Genomic DNA, 13,510 nt, shown 5'->3' on the forward strand with positions numbered 1-13,510 from the left:
CTCTTGGCCGGTTTTTTTTTTTACTTTTTTTATTAACAGCGATATAATGGTAGTGACCTTTTAAGATATTATTATGACTCATGCTTCTAGCTCAGGTGAGATCGTATTCATTTTGGATCCAGTAAATAATATCTTGTTGCTAGTAAATCCTTAAGGCAAATAAGACATTTGTGTTCAAAAACAAAAGACGTTTAAGGTAAATCTTACAAAATAGCTATGGAATATTACTGTTTTATATTGGACTTCATGTGCGGTTTTCCAACTACAGGAAGATTGACAATAAAACGTTTAATAATAGACAATAGTATATTGTTTGTATTTGTTTTTGTATAAGTAGTAAATTTTTTGTTAATGAGGGCTATCGTTTTTTTGTCTCACTAGATGGCGCATTGTTGCGTGAGGTTTTTAAGTATGGCTTTCAAAGTCTGTTATTACGGGCGTGAAAACAAAGTTTAGATTAAAATCATATTTAATACACCTTAAAACCGTACCATAAAAATATCGAGCATGCCACAGTGTTGCATAGTCCCCGTTTTGTTCGGAAAAAAGAGAGGAAAAAGGTTTCCGAAAGACAAAACTGTCTCAAAACACAGACATTCATTGCCCCGGAACGCATATTTGCCATAATTAATTTCAGATATTGCAAAATATTCACAAAATTATTCTAATTATAAATAAACCCGCGTAGCTCACCCAATAATTATGAGATTTGACATTTCGGAGACCTCACGCTACACTAGCGCCTCTAGTGGCGAATTCATACGCGATAGCCCTCATTAGCCTACCTAAGTGGTGATCAAAAATTGTAGTTTTTAACTCAGCATCAGCAATCTTAGGAAAACGCAAATGACTCTCTCTCTCGCTTTCTCTAATCTAGAGTAACAGAGTAAGAAAAAAAATTCTTAACACCACTTAGGATTCACCCTGTATCTACCTGCAGAAAGATTTCTCTATTCTGGTAGCCACCACGCTGCACAAGGTACAACCTACTTGTGTGTACTATATAGTACCGTATAGCAGAAAGTATTGGTAGTGCCACGAGAGTTGAAGTGAATGATTACACACACAGCTACATTGACTGTGGTCCATCCATATGACAATCACAAAACATAAATATAACCTGCGAGTGAGAAGCAAAATGTAACAGAAAGAGCAATGTCCAAGTAGCAGTATTGAGTTTAAGTTCTTATATGAATAAAATAAATATACGAAAATACGAATATGTGGTTCAGTTCCGTATTTAGTTGTTATAGTGTGTACGTACACAAAAAACTGATTGCATAAAATGAATGAGAAGAATGAGTATATGTCAAAATCCCGCATGTTCTTGTGTGCGTGACCTCAACTCTGGTGGCACTACCTATATTTTTGGTGGCATTTTTTCTTAGCGTCGAATCCACAGCAATGACGCTAAAAACGATGAATCATATCCCTTATTAAGTACTTACATAAAACAGTTATCTTCACAAGCAGCTGTTACCAGCATTATCTACAGTCACATGTCATAACATAATGGTTTTACAGATGATTTAACTTAAACTACTTTATTTATTAACTTTGGCACACAAAACAAATTGCACACAAAAAAAAACAAATTGCAAACTTGTGGTACAGTAATGAAATGAGAATAATTAAGGCAAGAGATCATATACAATTCAAACTATGTGTACACATCATGAAAAGAGTGATACAGTTAAGTATAAATATTTATATCAATACTAGAAAAACTATACATGCATTTAATTAAACAAACACATCTAATATTGAAGCCAAAGGATAATAAAATCAATTGGTATCAATTAATTGTCCCGTCGTATTTAATTATAATTCAATAGAATAATTTAATTACATTTTACTTAATCTTCATTGCTTATAAATAATAGGTAGGTAGGTACATATGGTATTTATATATAATAGGTAATAGGGCAGGAAATTAGTTACACGACTAGGACAAATCGTGGATGACATTTTTACTTTATAAAAAAATAGAATTACTTTATTTCAGATCAGAAAATCCATATTATTTGTAAGTATGATGACCGTAAAAGTAGCAAATTGGAGTTGAAATAGAAAATACAAAAAGACTCCAAAAAAAAACAATCATACTAACAAATAATATCCATGGATGTTGTGATCTGAAATAAAGTAATTCTATTTTTTTATATTATATTTTTTATATCATAATTTGATTGCTTAGTAGGGACATCTCTTGTCTGGGTGAGCGGTTAGTTCCGAAAGAGTGTTACGTCTCCCGATGAGAGCTAAACATAGATGTCGCTAGTGCTGCTGCTTAAGCAGCGTAATAGAAAAAAGCAACCTGAGATATGTGTGCATAGGAGAAATTTGTGTCTAGACTCCCGTCCAGCGGTGGTGTAGGGGTATAGCACGCAGCACCGGATGCTAAGGACCTGCGTTCGATTCCCAGCGCAGGTCTCTTTTTCTGATTTTTCTGTGCATCCATGTCTCAGTTTGTATTTTCGATATGTTATTTGTTAGTGTTAGGTCGATATTAAATTATTTTAATAATACTTGTCATCTAATCGTTGAGTGAAGCTTGTCATATTATTATTCTAGTTTTGTAAAATACAATAGAATACAATTATTCTTTACTGAACACCAAAACATAATAAGCAGTATAGAGGTAGAGATTTTCCAAGTTAAGCAATAGGCGGCCTTATCGCTTCAGAGCTATCTCTTCCAGGCAAACTTTACAATAAACAGAAGTAAGGAATAGATTGCAATTTACAGTAGATAAGAGCAATATCAAGAATACATACAAGAATATATAACTGGGCCAATCAACTTTTTTACCGACACTAATCTTTCCGCGACATTTTTCAAACAATTGCAGATTTTTGTAAGTAAACATGTTTTTTCTGTAATTTAATAGATGGTGTACATGAATACATGCCATCCTACGTAAGTTCAACCTATTAAACCGTGAAATATCTTGTTGGCAGCACGATATTTTGCTAACGCTAGAGACAATTTTAGTAACGCAGGAGACGTCCAAAATGTCGGTAGAATAGTTGATTGGCCCAACAAACCAATATATACAATACACATACACAAAAGGCCCTTATCCTTTTCTAGATATTTTATTTTTATTCAAACAGATTGTCTTGTTGCGAAACAGGTATCTTTTCTGATTTTTAGCACATTTTATTGTACCAAAACTCGCTCTATCATCAAATTCAATAATATATGGACCACCGTCGTCTTCAGTACAAAATAATGTCCCGTCTATAAATTTAAACACCTCTTTTCCAGGACAATCGTCAATTATAAATGGAACTTCTTGTCTTTTTACTCTTCTATGTTCTGGTAACTCTTCATCCAAGGGAGTATCATGACCAAGGACATCACCTGAGTTTTTTGTATCTACACTATATGTTGTACTGTCTTTACCTAAATTCACTTCGTCTGCAATCCATTTCGATCTTGCATCCATCACCGCCTTATCTTTATAATTGACTGTATCATCTGGTTTGAAAATTTCGTCAGTATTTTCTATACCATGTAGTTTTTTATAAGCACTTGCTTCGGTTTTAAAGTCATTTACTTGTAGCTTTGTTTCGCCGTGTTTTTCTTTGTTTTCCGCTTCAATATCTGTCTTAGGAACTATAAATAGGTTGGAGTCTTCCTGCAATTTGTTTATTCTGTTGAATACAGCGGAATACGTCATTGACACGACGGATATGACTATGATCACATGCTGATGCATTGTCTGGAATCAAATAATTAATAATTAAACAAACTTGATTTAATTTAGAAGATGGAGGGATGACTTGGACGCGTATCAAGTACAGTAGCAGCAGCATGCTCTCGACAGGGACGAATGCCAGAAAGAGGGGGAGGCCTTTGCCCAGCAGTGGGACACTTTAACGAGCTAATCCCACTATCCCACTAATATTATAAATCCGAAAGTTCGTAAGTCTGTTTGTTTGTTTGTTACTTCATCACGTCGAAACCGCTAAACCGATTTGGATAAAATTCAGTATACAGATAGTTTGAGTCCTGGGGAAGGACATAGGATAGTTTTTATCCCGGAAACTTGCATAGTTATTGCATAGCTGAATTCTACGCGGATTAAGTATTGTATTGTAAAACTCTTTATTGTACATAAAAACACATGAAAATAACATAACACAGGATAATAAGATGTACAAAGGCGAACTTATCCCTTAAAGGGATCTCTTCCAGTCCCGAAATATATCAGTTACTAAGCTGTTGCCCGCGACTCCGTCCGCGTAGAATTCGTTTATCGCTATCCCGCAGGAACGCAAGTTTCCGGGATATAAACTATCCTTTCCCCGGGACTCCAAACTATCTGTAGGTATACCGAATTAAATCTAAATCGGTTCAGCGGTTTAGACGTGATTGATAAGGTAACAAAGAAACAAACAGATTTGCAAACTTTCACATTTATAATTTATAATTTTAGTGGGATGAGAGATGAAAGCGAAAAGTTTGTAATGTTATTTTAAGATCAAATGTTTTTATTGACAAATATGATTTGTTTGTTTATTTGTTACTTCATCACGTCTTAACCATTGAACCGATTTAGATGAAATTCGGTAACAGATAGTTTGAGTCCCGGAGTAGGAAATAGGATAGTTTTTATCCCGGAAAATTACATAGTTCCCGCGGGATAGCGATAAACGAATTCTATGCGGACGGAGACGCGGGTAACGGCTGGTTTGAAATTAATTTCAGATATCATACTCCACACGTTCCTGGGAAAAAGGGTTTGACTGACGAATAGATTACAGACAGACGGACAAGTAATCCTATCGCACTAGGCCAATTTTAAACAACAAACCCAACCTTACCTTGAATTTTGTTGCCACGGCTTCTCATAACATCCCAAGCAATCGTCGCACACTTTGTTATATCTATATTTTTCTTAGATGAGAGATTTTTTTTTTACTGTCTTCACTGTTATACTATTGTTATATCAGACTAGAATCTATTTTCAACCGACTACGTCGCGTCAGTAGGGTTATGTTTTACAAACACTACTTTCTAACAAGTCTTGATGTTTTAAATTTTTAAAATATCTATATTTTTTAATTCTCTTCACTGGTATACTACGAGTATGTGTTATCAGAATAGTTTCTATTTTTAATCGACTACGTCAATTAGCTTGTTTTTAAAACACAATATTTTCACAAGTCTTGATGTTTTAATGTTTTACACAACTTTACGCTGCGACTCAACAAGTCCAATTGAATGGGTTGTTCGCCCGCTCGTGGAGAAGCGTTGTGCATCCTACTTCCTGTTAATATTAAAACCGGCCAAGAGCATGTCGGACACGCCCAAGATAGGGTTCCGTAGCCATTACGAAAACCTCAAGCAATATTTTTTAAGGATTTCGTATTGTGTACGGAATCATCCAAGTATAGGTATGTTTTATACTTTAGGCTGCTATTTACTCTAAACTACTAATAATTCTCAAGTAATCTTAGCCGTTATACTTACTACCATCCTGAATTTTTCCAATTTTTTCCACCCGATTTTAATGAAAATTTACATTTCAAAGTTCCTTTCGCAAACACGTCACTGAATCGAAACATTGTCTGGGCAATCGCCCAATGATTTTAAAAGACCTATCCAACGATACCCCACACTATAGGGTTTGACGAGAAAAAATCACCCTCACTTTACGTCTATGGGAGGTACCCAAAAAAAATTTAAAAAACCCCCGTAACAGTCATACCGGATACGTATTGTCATCTTTGGCCTAGAAAGTATATTATTATGGATTTTAACCAGAGATGCGAGAGAATGTGTTGCGAGGAATTTGTTTTCCAAGGGACAAGGCCAATGAGGGATATCGTTTTTTGTCTTTCTAGATGGCGCCACTGTTGCGTGAGGTTTTAAAGTGTGGCTTTCAAAGCTGTTGTTACGAGCGTGAAAACAAAGTTTAGATTAAAATCATATTTAATTTATTAGCCGTAGGTACCATAAAAATATCGAGCAACCACAGTCTTGCGTAGTCCCGTTTTGTTCGTCGGAAAAAAAGGGAGGACAAAAGTTTTCGAAAGACAAAACTGTCTCAAAACACAGACATTCATTATCCCTTATCGCATAATTGCCATAATTAATTTCAGGTAAGTAATGCAAAATATTCACAAAATTATTCTAATTATAAATAAACCCGCGTAGCTCACCCAAAAACTATGAGATTTGACATTTCGGAGACCTCGCACTACACTAGCGCCTCTAGCGGCGAACTCATACGCGACAGCCCTCATTGGTGTCAATGAGGGTTTTTCGGTCTTTGTAAACTTGTTAATTAGTTTCGCTATTCACGGCGATGTGGCAGCACATACCTGTAGACTCAAAGATATACCGTTGTCTTAAAGTTCTTATTATGCTGCCGGTTCAGAGCTACTACCTATTTTTACAAGCTTTTATTTAATCTCACCTATCCCGTTGTCTGCCTGTCTGTAGTCAAATTTACATCATGGTAGGCCGGCCAGGATCTTCTCTGCAAGACAGAGTATAGACTTGAAATTTGATATGCAGTAGTTTGGGTGACAATGACATTTGACATTAGTGTTTTAATTTTTAGCTTAGTTTAAGTGATTTTGTGCTTTTTAAAATATGGGTGTCACACCAGCAAATAAAACTTTATTGTTATTATTATTAATGCAAGTAAAGTCGGCAAAACTACAGTCAGCAAAGGAAGCTTGTATTAATAATGACATTTTTGTTGCTGTTTATTATTATTATTATATTTAGCCTATAACTGTGTCCCACTGCTGGCCAAAGGCCTCTCCTCTTGACTTCCACGTCTCCCTATCCAGAGCTATATTTGGCCACTCACTCAGTTCCGCGTCCAGGTCATCTCGCCATCTCCGCCTCGGCCTGCCTGATGTTTATTACGAGTATAAGCTTTTATTTATTTTCACCTGTCTGTCTGTGTAATCAAATCTTATTACGTTTACCCACTTCCCGCGAGATCTAGATACATAAATTAAATCTAAAACTTTACACGGGCGTTCTTTACCTATATATAACAGTAATGACAATGATGATGTAATTTATCGAAATCTCCATGAAACTTTAGTAAAATGATTAATAAAATTTAATTGCTAGGTTCACGCAAAACAGATCAAAACCACGGGTAAAGTAGAGTAAGATATAACATAAACAACTTTATTTAATATCTCATGCACATGCTATGTTTGCCTAAATACACTTTGCGAAACCCATTTGCACACGGTCTCGCCATTGCCCACCGTCTGAACCTTCTAGACCCCGGCGGTGGTGAAACTTCTTTCTTCCTTTCATTTTCAGTTTCATTAACCTTATCAAAAGACTCGTCATCGTCAAGCTCATCTATAGAACCATTTTCCATGGCCGTTTGCGTAACACCTTTATTGTTTTTCAAATAATCATGTTCTAATTCCTCGATGGCTTGGTCATTTATGTTGATGAGATCATCAATCTCCTTCAGTTTGTTTTCAACAGCTTTGTTGGTCTCATAGTAGTTTACGTCAACTTTTGTATTTTTCAATGTTCTAGCTGTGACCAATTGAAAAATACATCCCAGTGCCACAACGATGTGTGTTTTCCTCATTGTGCCTGAAACAAACAGGGTTTATTTATCTTCACTGCGTACCTATTTAATGTCCATCATGAATCATGACTTCAAAAAAACATACATTTTACCTTATTTGTACCTACATCCATGCCGTACCTATTCATAATTATGAATATTCCTGTTTTTTCCTGTTTTAAACATTTACAATAATACTTTGACAACTCCTGATTTTGCCATATCTTAATATTATTATGAAAATATAGGTAAACAAAATTGGATTTATAGTGATTTTTTGGAAAATCCGCTTTTCTCTATGCAGCAAGTATCGCGGTACTGGCGTGTGACGTCACGTGCCAGTATGTCTTTCTCTGTCTAATCTTGAATTTCAAACCTTAAACTTTTAGTCAAAATACCATATACGGGACCAATCACGCTATTTTTACTCAAGTAATATTTACCTCGACGTTTCGGCAACGTTACAGTTGCCGTGGTCACGAGTAGACTCCACAAGTAATATTTACCTCTTTATAACTTTGATATTTGTAAAGGTAGCTTAAAAATTGTTATTCTATTCGATAACAGGCATTGTGTATTTTTAATTTATAAAACATCTACAAAATAGTCGAATACCGTATTATAAAGGTGTTCAACCGACTTCAAAAAAGGAGGAGGTTCTCAATTCGTCTGTAAGTTTTTTTTAAAGTCATGCTTTAGGGAGTTTCATGTGATGAGTGAGAAGATATTACAGGATTTTATTTAACTTGCCCTGTTTGTTGATTCTTGCAACTTCACCCCTCTTCCAGCGGTCGGATTACTTAAACTTCGTTATTATGTTGCAGGGAAATGAACAAATCAGAATTTTGAACTAAGGGACATGATCAAATCACACAGGACGTTAAAATGGGGAATCCGTAGGAAAAATCAGTCATTTGATGAAAAGCCTAATCCTTTTTAGTGAAATGACAAAATCAGAAAACCCCCGACTTTGATGAAACAAGCCATCGCTATTAAACCTGATTTAAAAAAAATAACCGCATTCAAATCGGTCCACCCGTTTCAGAGCTACGGTGCCACAGACAGACCCACACACAGACACACATAACGGTCAAACTTATTTATAACACCCTTCTTTTTGCGTCGGGGGTTAGTAATATATATATATCGTAGGGAAATGGCCAAATCAGTGAATTTTATCAAATCGCTAGGCAAATGTAGTGAAATAAAAAAACGAGCTGCCCCTTTTTATATATATATAAGCTGTTGCCCGCGACTCCGTCCGCGTAGAAGTACGAAAAATAGTTTACGTCCTATTCTCAGACCTACCGAATATACACAAAAAAGTTTATAAAAATCGGTGAAGCAGTTTCGAAGAGTTTGGTCACAAACACTGTGGACAGAGAATTTTATATATTAGACTATCTGTTGCCCGCGGCTTCGCCCCCGTTCCAGTCTTTGTTTTTAATTTTGTTACGTACAAACCTTGTCCTGTCATTAACGAACACAACAAAATAGTAGATTGTTCAACAAGGGACTAAAACAAGCCATAATGATACGAGATGTTTAGCCACCCGAACGGAGCGAGGGTAACTATAGTTCGAATGGCATTATGGTTGTTTAGTCTCGCGTTAAACACTCTACTTTTCACTTTGAATGCGAGGAAAAAAAACGTTCTGTTCAAAATTACAATATTACTTTTTAAAAACGTACGCACCACTAATGGAGAGACCATCTGTTCAAAATTCAAATAGCAAAAAAAAAAATATTGCGCGGTTTTTTCTTTTCTTTTATTGTTTATGAAGTGACGCTTTGAATGCTTGCGTATTTAGCCAACAGTTTCAAAATTGAAAACTATTAGTAAACTAATTGGACTATGCATAATAAAATGAATTAATCCTTAAGATAATTGAATAGATTAATATTCGTAATCATTAATTGTGTTTCATGAAATTAAATCGTGTTTTTTTAAATATTTTTAAACAGTTGTCATTTTGTGGTTATTTCCACGCCCTAGAAATTCTCATCCTTCATTCACAAACACCGTGTTCGCTGTTTAGGGGTTTCCAACGTAAATTAAAAAAAAAATATTTTTTAATCCCTAGAGAATAAAAAGGAGCTTTAGTCCCGATATGCAGAGACTAAAGTAACATTTTATGACCATGAGAAGTGAAAAAATAATTATCCAATTCGGTGCCGTCGTTTGAAAGTTATGCGCGTACATACATTTCGGCAATCCATTTTTATTCATATAATAGATAGATAAAGTTTTGAGTCGATTCGCGTGATGATTTGCTATGAAGTACGAAAAAGCTGTGACACAGGAATAAATTAATCGCAGTTTTCATAGTTAGCAATACGTGTGACAAGGACGGGTGCTAATAATTATTAAAACCGGTATGAAGTACTTTAAAGATGGCTCCTTATAGCTTAAATTAAATAATTAATTTATTATTACGTAAATCTTGGGAACAATATACAAACAAGTGACAATTAATTGAAAAAAAAAACAAAACAATATCCGCAACAGGCTTCGTCAACAAAACAAATTGTAGATCCGTCATTAGTCATTAGTCTAACCTAACTTAACCTAAACCCCAAAGCAATCCCCGGACCGATGCAATCCAGACCCAAACGTACAGATATTTTGAATTTGACTTTAATTATTTTTTATTGTGAGAGGGAGTCAAACGAGCAAGCGGGTCATCTTATGGAAATGAACACCGCTGCCAATGAGTACCAACTACTCAAGGAGAGTCATTGGTCCGTTGCCGGCCCAGAAAATATAAGACCTTTTCTTGAAAAAAAAAAAAGCTTCTTGAAAGTTGATAAAAAGTATTCTATTATAAACTAAAATAATAATAATTACCTCGCTCAAATGCTTCTGGTCAAACCGAATGGATGCGTCAATAATAATGTAAATTTATCCAGTGCTTTGCTGTATATATACTATGTTGAATTGAGGATAAAAAATTATATGTCTATATATTATGGGTATATATATAACTATTCTGTATAATTGGGACCATAATAATTAATGATCCCACTGAAAAACAGAGGTGTAAATAAATGTTTCACTTCTTATTGTTATTTTTATTCCACTTCTGTGGTATTCAATAAAGGATATTTGTATTGTATTGTAAGTGACACCGCTTTTGCGTCATATTAGGAGTTATGATTAACGGATTCCTAGGACAAACGCCATACAAGAAAAAAAAAAAAAAAAAAAAAAAACGGATTCCTAATTTAGTCCAGGTAAACCACAAACGTCGCCGAAGCATCATCTAAACTTGACTCACTTGTCGACCAGTATAGGTAAAATTAATCCGAAATGTATATCAGCGGCTGGTTGTTTTTACCCGACTGCCCAAAGGAGGGTTATGTTTTTCGAGCGTATGTATGTATGTATGTATGTATGTATGTGGGTATGTATGTCCATTTCTTTGGTCCTCGCTGCAGCCTAAACGGCTGGATGGATTGTAACATAATTATGAGGTATCATTGGATTCGTCATAACTGTCGGAGTGACATAGGGTATATAATATTTCAATATGGCGTCTGCGAAAAAAAAATATGGCGAAGGAATAAAAAAAAACTTGTATTGTAACAATATGGGTATCAAATGAAAGCTAATAATTAGCCCATTCTAAATATATGGGTTATAATACTTTTAATCTACTATTTTTACAGAAATAACAAAAAGTATAAAATAAAAAACATTACATTTAAAAAATCAAAAAACCTGCCTTAAAAACTAAAAGAAAGAAAATAAGTCTAGTGTTCTAGAACTCTGTCATGACGCTCATTTAAGGTTCAACAGTCGGGACCCATTCAAATCGTAACCAGCTCAAAAAATCTTGGTAATGGGTCCCGACTGTTGAACCTTAACTAAATGAGCGTTGTGACAGAGTTCTAGACCACTAGACTTATTTTCTTCCTTTTAGTTTTTAAGGCTGTCGGGTTTTTTGATTTTTTAAATTTAATGTTTTTTTTATTTTATCAAACGAGCAGGCGGGTCACCTGATGGTAAGTGATCAGCGCCGCCCATGGACACCTACAGTATTATTAGGACTGCGGGTGCGTTGCCGGCCTAAAAGGGGGGCTAAAGGGGGAGGGGGGAGGGGAGTTGGACCTCCAGATCTCACACTCATCGTACGAAACACAGTAGCCAAACTACTATTTCACGCCGGTAGGTATTCTGTGGGAGTGTGGTACTGACCCGGTCGAGCCGGCTGATTCGTACTGCAGCCAGCAAGTGGTTGCAGTGAGGCTCTACCACATGTAAACTTGTTGTTTGACTTAACCCCCCTGTAATAGTACAGTCAGCTCAGCATCAAAAGTAGACCAGGTGCATAGGTACATTTGTATTTTGTCGTTTTACAGCAACATGCTTAACACCATATAGATTTGACAAATGTGTTTTTTTTTTTTATTCGACTGGATGGCAAACGAGCAAGTGGGTCTCCTGGTGGTAAGAGATCACCACCGCCCATAAACATCTGCAACACCAGGGGGATTGCAGATGCGTTGCCAACCTAGAGGCCTAAGATGGGATACCTCAAGTGCCAGTAATTTCACCGGCTGTCTTGCTCTCCACGCCGAAACACAACAGTGCAAGCACTGGTGCTTCACGGCAGGATTAGCGAGCAAGATGGTGGTAGCAATCCGGGCGGACCTTGCACCAAGGTCCTACCACCTGCAAAAATGTGTCAATTAAAACGGCAAAGTGATCCGCTAGTTTTGATCCTGACTGTACATAACGGTCAATAAGGAGTTAGGAGTCTATTATGTAGTAGAGTCTAGTATTATGAAGTCGAAGACAGGGCTTTGATGAGTCGATGTTCGTATAGGTAGTGCCACGAGAGTTGAAGTGAATGATTACACACACAGCTACATGAAGTATTGATTGCATAAAAGGAGAATGAATGCAATGAATGAGTGAATGACAAAATACCGCTATCATTACATTATAACAAATATTCTTTATTGCACTGCACACTACAAATCAGTACAAAAAATGTATAATATAAACACAAAAACAGGGTAGACAAAAGGCGGTCTTATCGCTTAAAAGCGATCTCTTCCAGACAACCAATATATATTCTTGTGTGCGTGAGTTCAACTCTGGTGGCACTACCTAATAATTCTATTGCTCCCCGTGCGACATACATACAATGTTTTTCACTCAGGTTTGTCATCTCATTTTTTAGTACCTTAATATAAAAAAAATATATAGGTATTTGTAAGACAAAAAATATTCATCACCATCATCATCCCAGCCTACACACGTCCCACGGCTGGGTACAGGCCTCCTCTCAGAATGAGAGAGCTTGGGCCGTAGTTCCCACGCGGGCCCAGTGCGGATTGGGAACTTCACACACACCATTAATTTTCTTCGCAGGTTTGTGCAGTTTTCCTCACGAAAAAAATATTCTCACGAAAAAAAGTTCGAAGGCAGCCCAGTACCTACAGTTACCTACATCAAACTTATATGCACCTTTTCCACAAAATGAAAGATTTCCTAAACAGAAAAGTAGTTAACCGCCATGAAAACAGACTCGGGTTGCCAAAATATAATTAAGTAATGCACAGAAATAGTCCATATGTAAGAATTATTAAAAAAAAAAAACCTCTTTTTGTATGACGACCCCTTTTAATTTGTAACTTTATTTGTTGTTATAGCGGCCACAGTAATACATATCTGTGAAAAATTCAAGTGTCTAACTTTTACGGCTTAAGAGATAGAGCCCTGTGACAGACGGACTGACAGGCAGACAGACAGCGGAGTCTCAGTATTAGGGTCCCGTTGGCACCCTTTGGATACGGAACCCTAAAAAAAGACGAAATTTACTACAAAAGCTGTTTTTTTTGTTGCAGATACAGAATTGCGAGAAAAGAAGAGGCCGTCTGGAGAAGCAGCACTCGTTTATAGATGGAGGTAAGTTTTAGTTTCATCATCATCAT

At 36.1% G+C, this 13,510-nt stretch overlaps 1 protein-coding gene and 1 long non-coding RNA gene across 2 annotated transcripts in view; one reads left to right on the plus strand and one right to left on the minus strand.

Annotated features, from left to right (window-relative positions):
• LOC141443212 (uncharacterized) overlaps positions 1-13,510 on the plus strand; it is a 65,970-nt gene that overhangs the window by 23,214 nt on the left and 29,246 nt on the right. The window contains exon 12 of the mRNA XM_074108422.1: positions 13,424-13,484. Within this exon, the coding sequence (XP_073964523.1) occupies positions 13,424-13,484 (61 nt within the window). The remainder of the gene's footprint in view (positions 1-13,423; positions 13,485-13,510) is intronic.
• Positions 7,151-10,487, minus strand: LOC141443559 (uncharacterized). Its single transcript, XR_012453056.1, has 2 exons — positions 10,416-10,487; positions 7,151-7,593 (listed from the first exon to the last, which is right to left on the minus strand). It is a non-coding gene; the product is annotated as an uncharacterized lncRNA (long non-coding RNA).

This window comes from Choristoneura fumiferana, chromosome 27 (assembly GCF_025370935.1).
Source record: "Choristoneura fumiferana chromosome 27, NRCan_CFum_1, whole genome shotgun sequence".
Taxonomy (NCBI): Eukaryota; Metazoa; Arthropoda; class Insecta; order Lepidoptera; family Tortricidae; genus Choristoneura; species Choristoneura fumiferana.